The sequence below is a fragment of the Rattus rattus genome, chromosome 4, assembly GCF_011064425.1.
Source record: "Rattus rattus isolate New Zealand chromosome 4, Rrattus_CSIRO_v1, whole genome shotgun sequence".
Taxonomy (NCBI): Eukaryota; Metazoa; Chordata; class Mammalia; order Rodentia; family Muridae; genus Rattus; species Rattus rattus.
Window position 1 is genome coordinate 68,935,289 of NC_046157.1, and position 21,817 is coordinate 68,957,105.

The 21,817-nt window shown below is 42.4% G+C and overlaps 1 protein-coding gene across 1 annotated transcript in view; it reads right to left on the reverse strand.

Moving 5' to 3' along the window:
• The window catches only part of Robo1 (roundabout guidance receptor 1), a 134,498-nt gene that overhangs the window by 13,516 nt on the left and 99,165 nt on the right, over nt 1–21,817 (reverse strand). The window contains exons 19-22 of the mRNA XM_032899684.1: nt 19,612–19,947; nt 17,436–17,543; nt 14,264–14,408; nt 10,454–10,702 (exon numbers count right to left, since the gene is read on the reverse strand). Coding sequence (XP_032755575.1) covers nt 10,454–10,702; nt 14,264–14,408; nt 17,436–17,543; nt 19,612–19,947 — 838 coding nt within the window. The remainder of the gene's footprint in view (nt 1–10,453; nt 10,703–14,263; nt 14,409–17,435; nt 17,544–19,611; nt 19,948–21,817) is intronic.

The following is a 21,817-nucleotide window of genomic DNA, read 5'->3' on the forward strand; positions in this document are numbered from 1 at the left end:
AGCTTACAGCAACAAACAGCGACTCCTCTAGCATCTTACTTCCTCTTCTTGTCACTGTGATAAAACACTATGATATAATGATAGATGGGACAGAGGGCTTCTGATGCAGCATTCAAAGCTACAGTCCACCTGACAGGGAAGTCAGGTAACCAGAGTTTACGGTTACTGGCAACACTGGATCTACAATCAGAAAGCAGAGGGCAAAGGGTGAATGCTGCAGCCCACTTGCTCTTAGTCTGGGGTTATAGTCAGGGGATGACTCCGCCCACAGTGGGTGAGGCTCTCCATCTTAATTAATGCAATCAAGATCAGCCCCCACAGGGCTATCTCCTAGGCGATTTGAGTTTCTGTGGACAATACTAACAGTCATATCTGGTGACTTTTTTTTTCAAGGCAAAATAAAGATATTTGGTTATCTAATCCTCATGTTTGTTCATTCAATTATGTTCACTTAGAAGGCAGGCATAACCTTTATTTGGGGCATATAATATTTTTCCTGAGAGTTACCAATTTTCTCAGTTGGTTATTATTACTATCATTGTTGTTGCTGGTGTTATTATTTTTATTATTATTTGCAGGAGACATTAACCGTGAAAGAGTTTGTTCTGCACACATTTTCTTCCTCCCCTTTCTCAATTGCTCCTCCCGCTATTCAGAGCAAATGGAGTCATTCATCTTGGCAACATCCAGCAAAATTTCATACGATTACAAAAAAATACATATTCAGCATATGCCATAATTGCTTTTAGACTTTATTCTATTAAGAAAAGCTATGAGATCCAAGAACAATTTTCTCTGATTTAATCACTTACGAGTTCCACTAAAGGCTATGAACTCTTTTTAAACTCTCCTGCTTTTTACTGCTCCATTACCTATCTGTTTGTCACCCTAACTGCATTTCTACCCTCAGGTCGGTGCTGGTGCGTAGCTGTGTGGATCGATCTACCCGACTTTTCAGAAAGGTTAACACTATTAGTCTAATGTTCAAGAATTTGTTATGAATCCAAACATGAAGAAAATACTAAGAACACCACACTCAGAAATCAGAACTATTGGGTCCTGGCCACTTGTCATAGTCTTGAAGAACTCCATTTAAAGTTAGTAAGTTTAAGAGGGCTGAGCTCCTTTGGACTGTAACGGAAAGCAGCAACAGTATGCAAAGAAAGTGTTCTGACCGAGGGAGAATACAAGGGAATGGCTTTTTAATGGGGGCCCTTCCATACAAAAGAAAGGTCACAAGCTTCTTCATGGAGTAGTCCTGGTCTGTGACTCCTCCCAAGCCAGGTAGAAGAGGCGATGCAGTGAAGGACGTCAGGTGAAAAGACCCAGCAGAGCCGTTCATCAGGCTCTGCATACACTCTTCAGCAGAGAAGACCATGAATTCTGCCCAGCTGAGTTAGAAGGTAGCTGTCATTGGCACCTGCCAGATCACCAGATAATCCCACAATGTGGAAGGCGAGGAGAGGGCATGAGAGTGTAAGTCACATGAAGACGGGGTTAAATGGGTTAAAGACTACAGATGTCTTTAGAGATGCTGTCTAAGAGCAAAGCTCTCATGGATGAGGTGAGTTAGTGCTGGTCCGCCCACCCGCTTCTTCATCTCCATGACGCTACTCATTGAGTAAGATGGGGCAGAGTGGTGTCTAGTGCTCCGCTTTGAGGAGAGTTTGCATTTGCTGCTGACGTTCCCTTAGGACCAGGAGAGGCAGGAGGACAAAGGGGAGGTAGTGGCAGACTCGGCCCTCTGCAAAGGATGTCTGGGAATGCATGGCTAAGGTTTGAAATGAACAGCGCTGGGTCAGAAATGAAACGTAAGCAGACGAACCTACAAGGGAGGCAGTCAAAACCCACCTATGGTCCAAACCATGCAGGTCTACTGTACAGAGGAAAAGTCAGTTCACACAGCACCGTTTAGAGGGTGGTCTGGCAGTTCTTTGAAGTAAGCTTTTTTTTTTTTTGCTTTTGATCCCAATACATGGAGACACTTCAAATAAACTTTTTTTATTGCTGAAAATTGAAAACTACGAAAGTCACTTTGAAACACCACAATCAACTCATTGAGACACTGGCTAGCCATCCTTTACGATGTTAATTAATTCTTGTAGCTTGCTGGTTTGCTTTCTTAAGACATCATTTTACACCGAAGTATATGTTAGTTCAAAGGCTGCAAAGTTCTTATACATAAGCTCAGAATTTAAGTCAAACCATATTTCCAAGGCTACCACTTTCCTTCTGGGGAGCTCCCCTCCCCGCCTCCCATGTTTTCTATAGGCCAAGAAGAGGGATTTTATAAATGGATGACGTGTAAAAAATACTAAGAAATGAAAATTAACAATTACATCAAAGAGTTACATGCACACAAGCACACAATATTACATAAAGCAAGCATGCTTTTGCAAGTTTGTATAGCTACACATGTAGATATGTTTACACATACAAACATACACACACAGAGTCCTATAATACAGTGGATTAGTTTTCATTTCTGGGTGGCTTTAATTTATCTTTGTGTGTGGCATTAGAAGAAATATGAAAACTGTGCCAAAGCTGAAGTTACTTAAAAGATTAAAATGGGTAATTGCTTCAATGCAGAATGTGTTACACACATAGGAGGAAAGTGCTTAAATGTTAATTCACAGCCTTTTGTCAGCATGTATAGCCACCAGAACAGGCGACTTTTCTCTCTTTCTCAAGACACCTTTGGGTTTTCAGCACTAACGGGACCATTCTGACCAGCGATACACTGCTGTAGAACAGCTAGCCCCAGTGTGAAAGCACACCCATATTGTTGTGCTTGGAGGACTCACAGTCTGGAGAAGGAAATACCTGCCTGCTAAACAGGGGCTCCTTTTTAACGACAAACCATGCAAATTCTGAGAAAAGGCAGAAAATTTTACCCAACCCATCTGTAAATAAGGCCAGCTCAGGGAATGTGTGATAAACACGCACAGTTTGAAATATGTAATATATTCTATTGGAAAACAAAAAGCTATTGCGGGACGCTGTCCTCAGGTCGGGCCTGACACAAATGAACCTCAACTCTCTAGACCCCTCCTTGGGGGTCTCGATGTCTTGTGACATAATACAACAGTATATGTGTGTAACTCACAGCACTCTCGACTGTTGCAAAAGTGACGGCTGCATACTAAACACGTTCAAGGGAAAGGGGAGGGATCCCACTCATTTATGACAGTGGTGTACCCACAGTTCACCATACAGCCCTTACCAACCAAGACGCAAAATGGAAAACCTTTGAGATTTTTTCCCCCCCAAACACTTTCATGGCTTAAAATGTTCTGTGAAATTAATTCTCTCCTCCTGAGCATTTGTAAAGAGAAGATTTAATTTCTTGCCTTGTCATTTGAATTTATTTTCCTCCCAACAATATAAAAATTAAAGCGATTTCCTAGCCCGTAGGTGAACATTATTTTCCCCATTCAGGACGTTTTTGCTAAATATTAACTCTAGCAGGGCCACATCACCTGATGTTTGAAACAACAGGTGTGAACCAAGTTTAAACACATCATTTTTATTGTTACTGACTGAAAACACGGTGATCCCTACTGTATGAATTAGCTATTCTACTTAGTTTCAGATAGAATGGAATAGCGTGGTAATTCACTGGAGAAACTGAAATATTTATAATTAAAGGTGTGAATGCTCCTGAGTGTGTGCCTTTGTGTCTGTGTGTGTGCACACACGCACGCACGCACACATGCACAGGCGCACACATTTATGGCGGCTAAATGACAATCTCGAGTATTGTTCCGCAGGCTGCATCTAGCTTGGCTTATGAGAGTCTTTTACTGGTCTGAAGTTTGTCAAAAAAGGCTATAGTGGCTGGCCAGGAATCAGCTTATTCTCCTCTACGGCAGTGGTTCTGAACCTTCCTAATGTCTATGACCCCTTCATACAATTCCTCATGTCATGGTGACTCCAAACCATCAAATTATTTTTGTGTCTACTTCAAAACTGTAATTTTGCTACTGTTATGAATCATAATGTAAATATCTGTGGTTTTAGATGGTCTTACGTGCCCCCTGTGAAAGGGTCAGGCCACCCTGCAAAGGGGTCATGACCCACAGGTTGAGAACCACTGCTCCACAGAGATAACATAATAAAAGGAAGCCGCCATTCCTCGCTTATTTTCACATAGATTCCGCAGAACGAATAAAAGTCAGGTCCTCATGTTTGCAAGGTCAGAGTTTTATAAACCAAATTATCTCCCCAGCCCAACAATGTGAACCCTTACGTGCTTACTAAATGTCATGATGTTATAATGGTCTCACTGCTAAACTCTTCTTACATAGATTTCATAGTATTTATAGGTGCCCCTAATCAAGACACAAAATCATTTAATATATGTATTTTAACATTTACCATACCTATTATGATAAATATGCTAGATATTTAAATCAATGAGAACATTATCAGCAAAAAAAAATTAGAGGGAACACTTTACATTTTAGACATATATATATATATATATATATATATATATATGACATATATATTATAGACTTTTTTTCAAGGTGTCAAAATAATGCCCCCTACTACAACTGATGGATAGGCCATGAAAGTTCTTCAAACAATCCAATATAGCAGAGTATCTTAGGGTTTTACTGCTGCAAACAGATACCATGACCAAGGCAAGTCTTCTAAAGGACAACATTTAGTTAGGACTGGCTTACAGGTTCAGAGGTTCAGTCTATTATCAAGGTGGGAGCATGGCAGCATCTACACAGGCATGGTGCAGGCAGAGCTGCGAGGTCTACACCTTCATCTGAAGGCTGATAGCAGAACACTGACTTCCAGGCAGCTAGGATGAGGGTCTTAAGCCCACACCCACAGTGACACACCTACTCCAACAACACCATACATCCTAACAGTGCCACACCCTGGGCCAAGCATATACAAACTATCACACAGAGGTTAATGATATGTACCAGTTCTGAACGTGGTTCTTGCTTGGTCTGACCACTTTCTTGCCTTGCCTTGAAGTCAGCTGCCACCGAAGAAGTGCCAATGGCTTGCAGCTCCATGCTATGAGAAACCTGGTGTGTGGGAAGCTAAGAGTTAAGTGGCAAGACAGAGGAGCCACAGAGGCCTGGGACATCATGGATGTGAATTGAGAACCAAGTCACTTGACAGGAGAGCTTTCAGCCTCAACAGCTGAGCTGAGAAGGAGTAGCCACACAAATGTTTTTAGAGCCCCTGACTTGTGAACAATATAAAATAGTTGTGTCAGGTTACCGAATTTTACAAGTGGTTTTTAGATAGCAATATAAGCAGGAACTTTAGTGTTATATTATGAATTTTGGTGAATAAAATAGACATGTTAGTACAAACAAGCTTGGAAGGCACAAACAATCACAGGTCTAAAGAGGCCACAGGGCAGAGGGTGTATGGGTCTCAGAGTGTCTAACTCCAGACCGAGATAGCACGAAAAGAGGATCTGATATTCATTCTTGAATCTAAAGGATGCAAAGGTATTAGGTCAAAAAAGGAGGACTTCGAGATGTTATAGGAGGATGGTTTACAACATGCAATGATCTTGGGGAGAGCAAGAACAGAGTTCATGTCTGATGTGAAAAAGCTTCCTGACGACAGCAGAGGCAGTGACAATGGGGGAGATAAAGTTACTGAACGGCAGGTCACAGGATGTCCTGACCGCTTTTCCTGGGTAATTCTGCCTCTATTTTTAGGAAGAAGGGAAGCCACCAAAGGTCTTTCAGCAGTGTGAACTTCATGAACGTGCCTCGGCAGAGTCAGTAGCAACTGAACAAGAGCAACTGCGGCCAGAGAACCAGTCAAGGGAGAATGGGCTGCCAGAGGCAAGCGCACGAAGTGGCGTCTGGTGTGTGACTTGGGGTAACATGCCGGAGCGATACTGAGGTAGTAAAAACAAGTACTTGGATATAAAACGAGAGCTGTAGAGAAATAACCACCCCCAGTGAGTGCTACAACGGTGGAGTGGCATGGCGATGGAAAATAGAACACATCTGTTTGACAGACCCAGGTCTGTACAGGCTGAGGGAAGAGAAGAGACCGCATCCAAGATTTAACTCCAGATGGGACCCCAACATCGTTCACTCCCTGAAAAGGCAGACACAACGCAAGCACCAGCATGAGGGGGACAGGCTAAGTAAACCCATAAGGTACACTCAACACAACTATCTGTGTTGAAGGTGACAAGGGTGGACGGCCCACTGTAATGGAAGCAGCAGCTTGTAAAACAATGCTAACAGATGGCGCTTTCGGAGCAACGGGAAAATGTGCAGAGGTAAGGGCTTCTGGGACTCTTCTGTACACCTATCTTTTTTATTTTTTGAGATTATAAAATAATTACACCATTTCCTCTTCTTGTTATCCTCCAACCACCCCTCCCCACCTTTGATCCTCTGAATATGATTATCTACGTATCTCCCAATATGATTACTACATAGATTATTGGCACTTTTATATTTTCTACATTGCCAAAAAGTGGATCTTGAGTTCGAAAGCATTCTATAATAAACATATAAGATATGTTTGTTACAAAAAGCAATAAGAGGTCTTAACTTTTTAAAAGTGCTTCCTTTGACTGTGCACGTCTAGGAAGTCACGTTCCTATCCCTTCACCGACTGAACGTAACAGCTCACAAGTCATTGAGTAAATGGAATTGACAGAAAGTTCAGGCATTTACATGCATTTCCCCAACTACCATAGTTCTCTTCATCAAGTTGTGGAAAAAGCACTGATAAAATGCAAAGGCTCGGAGTTCTCGGAGAGCATTTAATTCAAATGGAGGACCAGACACAGACGCCAAAGCAACTAGTCATGGGATCAGCGTGAAGGCCGAGGAGTGAACACACCGGTGCCCCTCATCTAAGACTCTCAGAACAGGCAGAAAGAGTGCAGAGAGTACCCTGTGAGACTGTTTCCTGGGGATGCCAGAAGCTACACCCATGTCACACCACCGCAGCTGAAGGAGGAGGGCACCAGCGTACATTCTGTCCTGAACTAGGAAGGCTCAAGGGGCCTCAACCCTACGGAAAGAAACACACGAAGCCAAGGAGTGCAGAGAGCAGGAGAAATCGTTTTCCTCAGAGAAGCACATGGTGACAATTTATCCAGTACCAAATGGTCAGCCCTAAAGACATACAAGTAACATTCTATAGGCTGAGCAGGGTGTATTTATGTATTCAGAAATATGTACATTTGTAGCAATTAATAGGACAAGAGGGCATGAATTTGCAAGAGAGCAAGAAGGGGTGTATGGGAGGATTTCAAGGGAGGAAGGGAAGGAGAAATGATGTAATTATATTATAATCTCAAACGAATAGATAAAATCATAATTAAAGGGGAAAAAGTTGCTTGCTTTCCCCCCACCCCAGGCAGCAGAGGACAGCTTTGGAAAGGAAGCACTCAAACTTGCAAGAATGGGAAATGCTTGCTTGCCATGTGAAATAACAGGAGATATAAGACCTGTGCTGTGACCTTGAGATAAGTCCAGAGAACTTCATACAGACTCAAGTAGAAAAGAGGGTGTGTTCAAGGACTGAGAGAAAGATGAGCAAAGCAGGAGACCTAGGGTCTCAAATACTGTGCTAGGCTGGAATGAATCAATGGGAGAAACATCGAGAAAGATAATGAGGGAGGAGGGGATGGAGGGGGGATGGAAGAGACAGAGATAAGAGAGCATTTTTAAAAAATTTATTACATATGAGCAAACTGTAGCTGTCTTCAGACACACCAGAAGAGGGCATCAGATCCCATTACAGATGGTTGTGAGCCACCACGTGGTTGCTGGGAATTTGAACTCAGGACCTCTGGAAGAGCAGTCAGTGCTTTTAACCACTGAGCCATCTCTCCAGTCTGATAGAGCAGTTGTTAAGGATGTTAGGGAATTTTTAAGTTTTTAGTTTGTCTTGCTTTTGTTTGGAACTGGGCTGAAGTCTAGCATGGGCAGCTATAGGAACGGAAACCACAAAAAAATGCCAAGAGCTACCTTGCAGTTACATGAAAGGAAACTGGTCATTAAAATTATGGGATGATGTGAAAACAGCTGAAGATACCTAGGAGGATGACCAATATAAAAAGGACAGAGGGTTTGTTTTAATTTTTATATGCCCTCATATATTATATTTTTCATACACTGGCTGAAACAATATAGTTGATAATTCTACATACAATAGCCATGGGACACAGGAAAATACTGTAACACTCAAGCAGAAACTTATTTAGCAATTGATGGCTAAATAAATTTGGCAGCTCTCAGAATATACGAACGTAGTTCGTAAGTCAATTAATAGGGTGAGGATACCATTGGCTGTCCCAGACACTTAACATTGTCTATTTGATTCTCAGAACAGCCCATTACATGGTATCCCGGCAGGAAGCTTGAGAGGGATATGAAGCCCTCCAGGCAGATGAATGGAGCAACGTATTACACACCCAGATGCAGGGGCTAAGGTGTGAATGGGAATCCAGAAGACAGAAGTTAAATTACCACAATAAACAGCAGGGCTGGGGGGCGGGGTGCCCTGGGGAGGGCTGGGGTAGGTAAGCGGTGACAGTGCAGGCAGGACACCTCAGAATGAGAAGAGGGTTAAAGAGAGGAAACTTTCAAAGCAGGAGAGTTACCAGTGAAGTCGGGGGTGGGGGGCTGGGGGGCTGGCAGAGGACAGCGATGTGAGGTCATGGCAGAGAAAACCTCACTCACTTTTATTTCAGAGCAATGTGGAAAGGACTATGTAGGACATCATAGGCTAGGCTAGCAGGAGTTGGGTGTGGTAGCCCACATCTATAACTCCTGAACTAGGGAGGTGGAGGCCGGAGAAACATCACAAGCTCAAGGCCAGCCTGAGACATACAGCAGATCCGGTCTCATCAGAAGAAAACGTAACAAAGTTACTGAGTGAACAAATAAACCAACATCATCACCAACAAAAGGCTGCAGGGTAGTCTGGACCGCAGCAGTCCCACTGGCAACCCAGAGGGGTGTAGCTAGGCAGCAGAAAATTTAGGTAATTTTAGAGAATGAAAGAACGCTGAGGTATTTCAGAGCTTAATAGTGTCGATTAGCGCCTCATTGGTTTTTAATAAGAATAGCTGAGATGCTCTGTGACCTTAATAGGGAGGAGAGAGGCCTTATTTGTTCTTAATCTTCATACAGTTGCAAGGATTAATACCATTCCTTTTAAATATACTGCAACCCAATTCTACACACACACAGAGGCCTCCATTCACACATAAGAAGGTTCCAATCCTCCGTTCTTTAGAGAAAGCACGTGATTTAAATTTAGTAATAACTTCTTAAAATACTTAGTAAGCAGAGCAAATTGTGTTTTAATCTATGGGGTAAAACTCAAGCAGCACATGCAAGAAATTTTTTATTCAAGAATGTCGAAGGAAAGTCTTCCGGGGCAAATACCGTGTTCGGTTTTAAAGAATATTAGGAACCAGGAAAGCGATAGATAGATAATGTGTCAAGGGCAATAAAATGGTGCAAACCAAACCATCAACACAAAAAGCTAACATGACTCAGTTTTTATGTGGTAGAAACAGCATGCGTATTCACTGCATGTAATAAAATGGATTGTTGGTGATGTTCAATAGAGTAAAAAAGCCCATACATCTGCACGAGCACACTTACACACACACACATACACACACACACACGTAGTGTTTGTAGTCTGGTCAGAGGCATTTCAACTGGATATTTTTCTTAATTAGATATTTTATTTACATTTCAAATGTTATTCCCTTTCTCCTATCCCATCCCCCATCGTCCTCCTGCTTCTACGAAGATGCTCCCCCACCCACTCACCCACTCCTTCCCACCTCCCGCCCTGGCATTCCCCTACACTGGGGAATCGAGCCTTCACAGGACCAAGGGACTCCCCTCCCATTGATGCCAGATAAGGCCCTTTCAGCTCCTTCAGTCCTTCCCCTAACTCCTCCATTGGGGTCCCCGTGATCACTCCCACGGTTGGCTTCGAGCATCCTCAGTTGGACATTTAAACCAAAATTAAGATATATGAAGTCATCCAAAGATAAATATACCAACCCTTTATAAATGATATTTTCCTGGGCTTCAAATAACAGGAGAAAAGTCTTTTCCTCCCACTGTCTAAAGATGCTTCCTGGTCATACATAGGAAAAACTATAGCATCAAACACTTACCATCAAGAACATAGGACTTACAAGAGAAAGGTACTCATGAATATAACTATCATAAGTGGCTGAATGTTGAGGTCCCCATTATTTTCTGGCAATTAGTTCGTGGAGTTCAATTCAGCTAATGTGAGAGTCAACAGTATTAGCCGGTAATGTCCATCATCTGTATGGGCTGGTAGCCCCCCAAAATGCCCATGTGACTGAAAAATTATTTCACGGCCCAACATCCAACCACTATCTTTGAGGAGTAGAAATCGGGATTGGCCACCAAGGCAGCAAATGAGAACGTACCTCCTGTCCGGTGGGTGGGGCATGTGGCCGAGGTCCTCCGGACAATCCTGTAACATAGGCTGGAGCTCTTCCTGGGGAGACGGGGTGAGAGTGGCCGTGGACTGATGGCTGTAGGACACAGCAGCTGGGGACGAAGCTGCCCCCCGGACAGGGGGCGTGGGGCCTCTTTCAGCTTCCTCTTCTTCTAAATCATCCTGTTGCAAATACATCCGTGCAGGCGGGACAGGGCACGGCATTTCTTGATCATAGCTACAACAGATTACAAGAACGTGCAGTAAACGATTTGTATTAGGGAGTGGGGGGGGTTGTCACCCAATTGCTTTTTAGATCTGTTCTAGGTCTTACTAAAGAGTTATCCTTAGAAGACCGCTCATTGTTAGAAGTTATCAGAGCACACGATGGCATGCATCGTACAGAGGGCGAGGGGTCTGACGCTGGGAATAGCTTTGCACAGCCGTTTAGTGCATCTCCAAACGCACTTGGGGGATTCTAGCTCTGCACTCCATAGGACCTTCAGAAAAAAATGGAAAATGAACTGCAAATGGCCCGTGTTCTGAGTTAGGAGAAATCCTTTCAAAGGGACAAAAAGTGGAACTCAGCCGATTCTGTCCGGCTCCGCCCATGTTTCCTCTGACAGCACAGGAAGTATTGTTTCTTTAGTTGAACCTGAGACTGGTTGGTTGGGGTTGTGAAAGTAAAATCAAATGCCTTTCTCTCCCAGATAGAAATCGGCCTTGGGTATCAAGCTGCGGACAGGGAAGACGAGCTCGGTCATCCCCTTGCTCTGGCGCATATCCATTCATCACGACAGGGACAGAGCAAACTGTACAAATTTTGTACTTCTTACTCTCTCCCTTTATTTTTCCTCCTTCTATTCCCGAGAGACAACAGGTTTTGCCTTCTAGTCCAGGTTAGCCTCAGTCTCACGGTCCAGCCTCGGCCTTCTGACTGCTGGTCTTCCAGGCAGGCACCGCAGAGCCTTTAGATCACATTCTACTCCCTGCTCTGATTCCCTCCACCAGGGGAGTTGATGTTCAAATACTGCGGCTGCTTGTGCATTCTTTCATTTTTAAATTGTCCTAAGTTATCCTTTTCCACTCTTGTCTACGTTTCTTTCATTCTCAAGAAGCACAGTAATTTGTTCTCCTATCCAAACTAAAAATATTAGACAGTATTCTCAGTATTTTCTTTCTTCGGGGCATCCAACCACTGACCGGCCAGGCCATCTCTATCCTCTGGGTAAAACCTCTCGAGTCTCGTCCCTTGCTCGTGTCTGCTGTGTGCCTTAACCTTTCAGTTCGTCCCTCTGCTTCTGAATGCTCTGTTTTTCAGTGTCTTCAGGTTGCTCCAAATTTGCAAAACCGGTCGCACACCACTCACAGACCATTCATTTACTCCAAAGCAATAAACGGTCCTTTAATTGCTTAAACAATAAAAAATAAAAATGCCCAGGCAAGACACTGGAGTAACTGCACGTTCTGGTGGACATCTGCCTTCCTGGCTTCCTCTCAGCCCTTCCATGTGTTTCCTGTTAAGCTCTCCAGGAGTCTGCGTCTCTGTGTGGTCCCAGCGTCCATAAACGCGTTCTTTCTTCAGAACCTTCTCATGTGTCAGAGCTAAGAGCGACTGCCACTTGATCAGGAAGCCTTCGTTCCCTGCCCCATTCAAAACCATCCTCTTCGGGATGGAGTCTTTCTGCCACTGTAGGGCCTGAAGGTTTTGCTTTGTTTTTCCTTTGTTCATATTAACTTTATTGTGTGTGTGTGTGTGTGTGTGTGTGTGTGTGTGTGTGTGTGTGTGTGTACCAAGAGGTAACTACTGGATTAAAATAGCTGGGACAACAAACTTTAAAAAAGAAAACAACAGCTGCCCGCATCCGTGTTACTTGCACATCCTGTGCCTGTATTACTGACACAGTAAAATTTATATGCAACCACAAAATCGTTCTTGGTGATGTTTTCATGGTCGGTCCCACATCTGCAAAGGCCAAAATCTAGCCACCTGCCATGTATGCTGCCAGCTGAGGTTAAACATAAATAAAAATGAAAAGGCCAACTTTTGGGAGTTTATGCCCTCTGCAATCACCTTTCTATGGGTGTTCGCAGTTCTCAGCTTGCTTTCTTAATTCTTTTCTTCTGATTTTTGCTAACCTTGGTGATTTTCCTGTTTATTGTGACACTCCCAGGAAGTGTGAAGTACTACTTAACTGAGGAAGGCAGCAGTGGGCCTGATGCCCCTTCGAGGTGACCTGAATGTGCTCAGACATGATCTAGTGTTGTTGGCTGTGAGCGCTACGGAAGGAGAGGAGATGTTAACTAAGGGATCTTGAACAGAACACCCATCAGATGAGAGCACACGCTGGCCAGCATCACCGAGGTGGAGGCTCTTAGGAACTCCTTCACCTTCCCTCTGGGCGTGTGTATTCAGGGACAGCGTGGTCAGCATTGCAGCTACAGATAATGGGAACCGTCTATAAATGTTTTCTGCATAAGAACTTGACACAAAACACATCCTGAATATTATTGGAAAGTGCAAAGATGGACGTAGGTATGGGCAGAACTGAAAGCGTTAAAGCCGTTACACCATTGAAATGCTGGTGGATTAATAATCGAGCTTTCTTTATTTTCTTTCTAGTTACTGAGGAGGCTGTTCTCAGGGAGATGCCCTTTCCGGCTGTGTCTTCTCCCTTCGTTTGATTTCATCTGGTGTATCATGTCCAGGGACAGATATTGGGAGACGAAAACAGCACACACACTTCCTAAATTTTACTACGTGGTTTACTTAGACTCATGAAATGCTTTGAGAATCAGTCCCGCAGAGTTTAACTTCCTAAGCAAACTGTTTCTTAGCACAAGGTATGATATCCAAGGAAGAGAGCTCTCCAGTACACCATGACGTGTATAGATCAATGCGATTGTTTTAGGAAGACTTAACATGGGATGGCGACACTCGAACACTCCCAGGCATGGCTTAATGGCGGGGATGTGTTCCGAGAAATCCATTGTTGAGAACTCTGTCATCTCATGGACAGCCCAGAGCACACTGTCACAAACCTGGATGGTATTGTCCATTCTCTCTACTGTAGAGACAGTTATTATACTTGAAGTAGCAGATACAAGAGACATAGTGCAAAGTATTTCTGTTTTCAGAGACACTGAAGATATGAAAGGCACAATGAAAACACTATTGGGTAGGCTTTTTCTGTTCCCTTATGACCTGAATCTACAGCACATAATATGTTACAACATTGACATTAGTGGATCTAATATGGATAGTGATATTTAAAATATCATGGAAATATATATCTATATATATATATTCTACGCTAGAGTTTACACTTATATAGCACTTTTTTTGCTAATCCCAAGTGCTTGGATTAAAGACATGTACCACCAGCACCCAGCTATTATTCACACTATTGTTAATATGTGTATACATGTATACACATACATGAGTAATTAGGTACATTCGTGCATGTGTGTACATATAATGTGTGCACTGACAAAGATTCCTAAGACTTAATTCATAGCTGAGACAGCCCTAGGGAGAGCGGATATATGTGTGCATAAAAAGAGTGTGGTGTATAGATACTATGTGTACCTAATTTGCAGGTTTTAAGGAAGTGTCCTTAACCTTAATTCATATTTCAGATCTCCCTAAGGAGGGCTGTTAAGTCCTATTGTTTGAATTAGGCACTGGTGTTTGTGGATCTAAGGAATCAGTCTCCTTTGGGCAATTCCTCTGGGTGAACCTTGACTTGTCCTCTCTGAGGCACGAATACTGCTCCTCTTACTGCGGCAACGTCCTTACCTTTCATCTACAGACATGCTGTATTCCTCGCTGTTGCTGTGTGGGGGAGGATGCGCTGGGGGAGGGGGCAGCAAGTCTGCCCAGTTCATGCCACCCTGCTTGGGTGCCTTTGGTGTCCGTGCCCCTTTCTTGTGGCCTTGACTCCCTAGAGAAGAAATAAAATACAATGTCTTTTGTTTCTGACCTTTACACTTTACTCTCCATTATTAAAGAGTTTAATATATTCCACCGCTATCCAACAATTCCTGTGCACATGTGTGTGTGTGTGCACTTTTCTTCTTTAGGTGGGACTTGATACAAGAGAAAGGCCAAATGCTACCAAGCTCAATGCCAAGTGCACAGCCCAGGATGAAACACAGGCTTAAATGAGTTTTACAAGTCATATCATTAATAGCGATCTTCCTACAGCGATTAATTGAATTATGGATTCTCATCTGAAACAAATGAGCTGTGGGCATCTTTTCTGGAGTGCCTTTCTATTATTTAATTGCTACAATACAATGCCATACAGATACGATCTATTAGTGTTCTACTGTTGCATTAAATCACTGAATATATATAATTTGTACTCGTCCATTGGAATGTTTCAGGCACAATCAAATTTCTCATTTTCTTGGGGAAGAGAGGTAAGGGGTAAGGAAATTGCTGGGAGAACTAATATATTTAATGACAAAGGAAGGAGAAAAGTGCATTAAAAATAATAGACAGAGATATTTTAACCAGTTTGTATAAAGTTATGGCTTATAAGAATAAAACAGATGACGTTCTTGAACATTTGTAGTGCTATGAAGTAGCCCAATTATTCCATTACTATGGTATTTTTGATTTTCAGAACTGATTCATCCTTTAAACATTGGTGGCTGTTTATACACTAATTTTAGAGAGTTTTAAGTCAAAAGGTATTGTGTAATTAAACACTCCTACTTAACGTATTTCAGGTCCATACGTATATTATGAACACAGAGTCTGTAATTGTTTTTTCTCCTATGAGCCCCCAATATCCCAGAATTGCTTTAATGTTTCTTTATGACTCTGAAACAAGTCCCAGGGGAGATGAAGCAGGCTCTAGCTTATTCAATGAGCCTTTAAAATGTTTCTGAAGTCACTTGGGACGTTTCCGTCACAGGAACTGTTTGTCAGGCCAGTTGTTCTTGGGCTGGTCTGCTATTGCACTAAAATGTGGGTTGAAGGGCAAGCTGACTGTTAACAATAAACGCTGACTGTCAGCCCCAGCCTGGACACCTCCATGCTCTCTCACATCCTCAGCTGCTTGTACTAGGAGGACTGTGGGGCATGTGTCATGAAGGTAACATTGTTTCCTCATACACATCTTCCCCAAGCTTCCCCAAGACACTGAACACGGCAGCCCTCTCCTGCATTTCATCCACGTGCTCTGTTTCTGCCACAAGTCATCAGAGGTCACATCTTTAATATCCTTTTATCATCTCTGGAATAACCTGTGGTAACAGAAGTATCAGGATCGGGCATCTAGAATGAGGGATATAGATGCCAACCGAAAGGCAATCACCCTAGCTTTTCTCTACAGGTACCTAAAAGCTCAAGGACAAAATGACATAACCGAATGCTTAAATATTGTGGATGATTTCCCCACAAAAACACACATATGAAATTTTGTTGAAAACACGGAGTTTAGGTACTTTGAAGAAGAAAAGGGAAAATCATCTAAGACGTTAAAAAGAGAGTATTTAGTACAATCTGCAAAAAACAAAACAAAGGAAAAAACCGAATCTAAATGGTAAAGAATCATCTCTAAGTCCCTGCAACTCACATAAGAACCTTTGAAAGCGCAGGCTACGGAATGCCACACCATCGTGCCTCGGTTAGGGGCACATAGGAAACTGCCGATGTGAATGGGAGAGCATCGTTAGAGACGAGGGCAGAGCAGATTGGGCACAAAGACCCTAGCAACAACTCCTGCAGCTGCCAGGAGGCTCCGTTCTTCCCCATCCTGGAGAAACATGCTCCACTTAAGATCAATCGCTCTGTTCTCACTGTGGTGTGACTTGCCACATGTTAGTTCTCATAATGAACCGCCCTTAATTACTAAACCAGGACTTAACTACCAGCGAACTCCCATCTGCAGCGCCTATCAGGGAAACAGCTGGCAAACAGCTGCAGCGGCACCCGGACCCACAGGGAAGCCTCACTGTGGCTTCTGGGGCAGGACAGGACGATACTGGGAGGAAACTTTATGAGCTTCCTCCCAGCAAGAACTGGGAGACCTCGGAGAGAATGTGAACCAAGATAGGTTTCTGCCGTCCCTCAACCCCAGATTACTGCTTCTCAGGCTTTCTTCTCTTTGATTGCACCCAAAGTGGTAACATAGCAAATTTATCACATATGTACGGTTTGGGGCTATATTTTGACTAAGGGAAGGAAAAGAGGTTTTCCTGCCTTGGAGAACTATTTTGTACTTTTGACTTTGCTAAATCTCAGTATCAAAGGGTGTCTCCTGAGAGGATCTGCCAGAGCCCTACTGACACAGATGACGATGGTTGCAGCTAACATTGGACTGAACAAGGGGACCCCAATGGAGGAGTTAGAGAAAAGATTGAAGGAGCCGAATGGGTTTACAACCCCATAGGGAGAACAACAGTATCAACCAACCAGATCCTACCAGAGCTCCCAAGGACTAAACCAACAACCAATGAGTACACATGGAGGGACCCATGGCTCCAGCCACATATATAGCAGAGGATGCCATTGTCTGGCATCAGTAGGAGGAGAGGCCCATGGCACTGTGAAGACTCGTTTCCACAATGTAGGATAATGCTAGGGCATTGAGGTTGGAGTGGGTGGGCAGGAGTGGGAGCCTCCTCATAGAAGCAGGGGAGGGAAGAGGGGGTATGGGAAAGGGGGAAAGAGAATAACATTTGAAATGTAAATACATAAAGTATCCAAGAAAAAAAATTATTAAAAAAAGAAGAAAAGGAGAAAATAAAAGAAGGAAACAGAACACTTGATATTTGATGCCAAGTAGGATATGGGGTAGTTTACTGGGTGGATGGTGCTTTAGACTGCAGATCAGACCTGTGTCTGGGACTCCTGTGATACAAAGGTGATGATCACTTCGGTACCCAGCTCATCAGTCCTCTGCTCATCAGCCCCTCTGAAGAAAAGGCCAACACTGTCTTGTGTCTTTCTTACTTACCAGATGTACTACTGCCCCGATCTGAGCTGTTGTAAGATCCGCCTGTATTCTGGTCATAGGATTGGTTATATGGGATGGTTGGAGGGATTGTGTCATTTGCCCGATAATCTAGATATTCCAGAAAGGAAAAAAAAGTTTATTTCCTTTTAGTTATTTCACATTTGTTTGTTTGGTTTATATTTCTGAGTGATTGAAGAAAGCAGCTGGATTATCTACTCTCCTGGTTTCTTCTTGTTTTTCTCTTTGGATTAACATGATAGAAAAAAGCTTCTAATTGAAGTGCATATACACATAGACACATGTATGTATTTTTAAATCTAGTAAGAGGGACTGTGGGCACAGCTTCATAGTAGTGCTTGGTTCACAGGCATTAGGAGGACTTGGATTCAGCTGAATGCCCAGTATATCCAGTCTCTTTCTCTCTGTCCCTGTCTCTCTGTGTCTCTGTCTGTCTGTCTGTCTGTCTGTCTGTCTGTCTCTCTGTCTCTCTCTCTCTCTCTCTCTCCCTCTCTCCTCCCTCCCTCCCCTCCCTCCCTACCCCTCTCTCTCCCTGGTCCAGATTAGAGATATTGTAAACCAAGACAGCTGTCAGCTGCACCTAGAACTAGCCCTCAGTTTATTCTCTCTTTGGCTGTCTCTTTGCTTAAACATGCATCAAGCCTAGATTCAAATGGTAACATATTTACTAGATTAGCAATCTATGTAATTCTACCTATATACTGTAAGAGAACTGAAACTCATCAATAACTTTGTATCTATTAAAAATATGTCCCCAGTAAGAAAACACAGCATCTTGACCTGTCTCAGAGATGTTTCTGCTCCCTTGGGCAGAGGTGAAAAAGCAGATACAATGACTCCTGTGGGCACACAGGCAGCACTAATCTGTCATCCATTTGCATTCCGGAACCCTTATTTATATTTTCACATACTCAATGTGCTTCCAAGCAGTAAAAATGAGCAGAAGTTCTAAACTCTCTGTACATCTGACTTGCAGACCTTTCCACAGCTCAGAGTGAGCGCAGGCAAAGTGGCTGAATAATCTAACAAGAGTTTGATCCACCACAGTGAAGCCATGCATACAGAAACTCCGCTTTCCTGTGTCAGTCTCTGTCATGAACTTTCTCAGGAATCTTAATGAATTTCATTAAATTGGGTTATTATATCAATCAAGTGCTTCCTTAAACTTGGGAAAAGGTTAGATGACTTTATTATGAAATTAAAACATATAGCGTGGATTTAATCAAATGAAATGCTTAAATTACCCTTTGGTAATCTCGAGTTGTACATCTCAAGGAAATAAATCCTTGTCTCTAATTACTTACAGTAAAAATGTGTCTTTTACCTGTGTACTTGCACAACATTGCTCCATCTATTCAAATTAGAGCAATCTTGCTTTTCCTAGAGGTATAACTTTGCAAATCATGTTATTTCGGCAGTAGCCTGGAGAACTGCAAAGAAATCAAACACCTATCTCTTTCAACCTACACATTACAATACAGAGACATTCCCCTCAGGCCATACAATACCATTCTGCTGCTTCAAGTTAATATTAAACTCAATTTATTTTAGGTTCTATACTGACAGACTTCAATCAGGTCAACCATAGAAATTTAGGTCCCAGAATTATACATTATAGCAGTCATAGGAACCACACGAGGTGATACAAGAAATTGAACCACTTCTCCAGTTCAAGTTTAATTTAATTATTTTTCTTCAGTTTGATATAAAAATGCCATTCGTTCATATGACCACGTAGAAGCAATTATCTTCCATCCTCAAGTGGAAAGCATGGAATAGTCTATTTATTGAGAATGTGAGGTATTGTGAGAGCTGTACATCTGCCTTATGAATAAAAGATTGCATGTCCTAGGCAATCCTTCACCTGCTATTAAATTTAAATTAATCTCAAAACCATTTGAAAATACTTATATATTATTATAAAAATCAATTTTCCATGGTCATTGTTGTGCTAATTAACTCCTTGACATTGGAAATTTTGAAGCCACAGAAACAAGAATAATTTCAGTAATCTAAAGAAGGATTTGACTTGGTCGTCACAGACCAGTTTTCATAGTGAGCGCCAGGGGTGGGGGGATGGGGGTGGGGAGGTGGGAGTGGGGGTGGGGTTCAGGGGATCACTGCAGGAAGGGGCGGGAACAAATGCAAAACCCTTCACCTTTGTTCAGCTTGTTTTGCTCCATGATGTTATACTGAATTGGTGCCACTTCCTGTTTCTGCTGCCCCGGAGGCTTCCAGTGCTTCTCGCTGGAGTCCCCGCCGCCGTTATTCATATTGTTGGTGAGATTTGCCTGGATGAGCTGCGTGGTGGCGTAGGGAGTGGGCTGCCCTGATGGATTGACAAAACGCCCGTCCTTCAGATTTGGGCTATTGAAGGTTTTCATCTCATTGATTTTGTTACTAAGGTCCACATCACCATAAACAGTTGACTCAGGGAGCATCAGATTTGTTTGTTTGTTATCCAGTTGGTTGTTATAATTTGCTATACAATCAGCTATGTGCAATGAAGAGGAAAAGGAAAAAGTCATTCTGCATGGTTATTCTGCATGGTCTTCAATTGTTCCCTAAGCTTTCTGAGTTATAATGAAACCGGTCTACAAAGGACAAGTGTGCCTCAGGTTTTCAGAAGGGGGGTGAACTATTCACACAGGCTTTCAAAGGAAACCAAAATCTAAGGAGGTCAAAATATTCATAAATATTTTTTTATGTAGGAACCAAATAATTTTCAACCTCTGTCGGTGTTATTTACGATCCATTTAAAATAGCTTCTCTTAACTCCTTCAAAAGGAATTCCAGTACAACAATATACATGCAGCTCTGTATGTATATTCCATACACATATTTCATCCAAATGTAAGACCTTCACACTTCCTGGTCTCAGGTTACAGACCTAATTGAAGCTACTGGTTAGAGCTATTGAAACAACAGAACTAAGTTAGTAGGTTAAGGAATTAGACCGGGGTGAATACAGCTTCATATCAACGACCTGACACTTCAATATTTTACAAGATGCTTCTAGTCAGAGCTAAGAGAATAGGGAAGTATAGTAGGTACTGCTCAGGAGGATTTTATTGGTTCATTACTTGGTCTTACCGGATACCTATTATCAGAGAAGGATGCTACATAGCCATTGTTCACGATCTCATAATGACGCCCCATGGTCTAACATGATGATGATGATAGTTACAAAACGAATCATGGAGACCAGGGCCATTTAGTCAAATCCAGATAGATATAACATCTGATATTTCTAATATCTCATTCCATGTTAATTCTATGCTCACCAAGATAATTAGTAACTGAATAGCATACACATAGATGTATTTACAGCCTGTGGTTCAAATATTAAAACAGCAGGAAGAACTAGAGTTATACGTTAAGTTAGAAGATTTTAAATTGAAAAGTTTCTAGAGGAATAACATTATTTTATTCATGTTGCTCAAAAGTGGCACCAACACTAACAGGTTTCTTGAAGAATTAGCGTTCAAAGGGACATCTTTAACAATGATAAATTAACATGCTTGCAAGCAGGAACATTATCTTAAGAACTTGCAATTTCCCTATCCTAGCGAATTCACTTTGCTCTTCTGTTATACACCATGGACCATGGATGTTCAGTTCAACTGACCTGTAGTAACTCCATCTTTAATTTCTAGGCATTAGGTTCTGCTCAATAGTGAGTAAGAAACACAACAAAAGCAATGTAGTTTTGGAAACCTCATCTTGTTTCGGCAATCTTCCTATGTGAGTTTTATGAAAGTAGGTTGTTTCTAATCTTGGCTCCCTTCTACCCTTCATTGGCAATATAGCAGCCACTGGTCATATCTGACCGTAAAGAATTTCACATGTGGCTAGTAGGCATGAGGAAATAGTCAATCCATTTGAATTTTAAAAGCCACCCATGGCTCTCCTATTGGACAGTGTAGCTCTGAGTAATACTTCACAGGGCTGTCAGCATTTATGCTTTCTAGTTAGTGTCAACACTGCCTGTTATTTGGGGGATGTGGGGTAATCTGTCTAGACCGAGCACGGGGTTCTCAGGACACAGACTTGTCACATGAATAAGTAACATTTACCATCAGTGAATGAGACCTGAGATTATTTTGGGGGGTAGACACAGAGATGGCTTTTTTATTTCTTCTCACACGATACCATATTCCTCTCCAGCCCACCTTCTCTGTCTCCCTTTCTTAAACCCACTCAACGTTCTACTTTAGCATCACCTCTTGTTTTTGTTGTTGTTAACCATTATCTTGGTTTCAAGACTTGTTTTGTTTTCTTAGGAAGATTTTCTAACTTTCCTTCTTTATCTTGCAAATCCCACATTCTACTCAGATGTCTTTGGTGAAGTTTATACAATATGT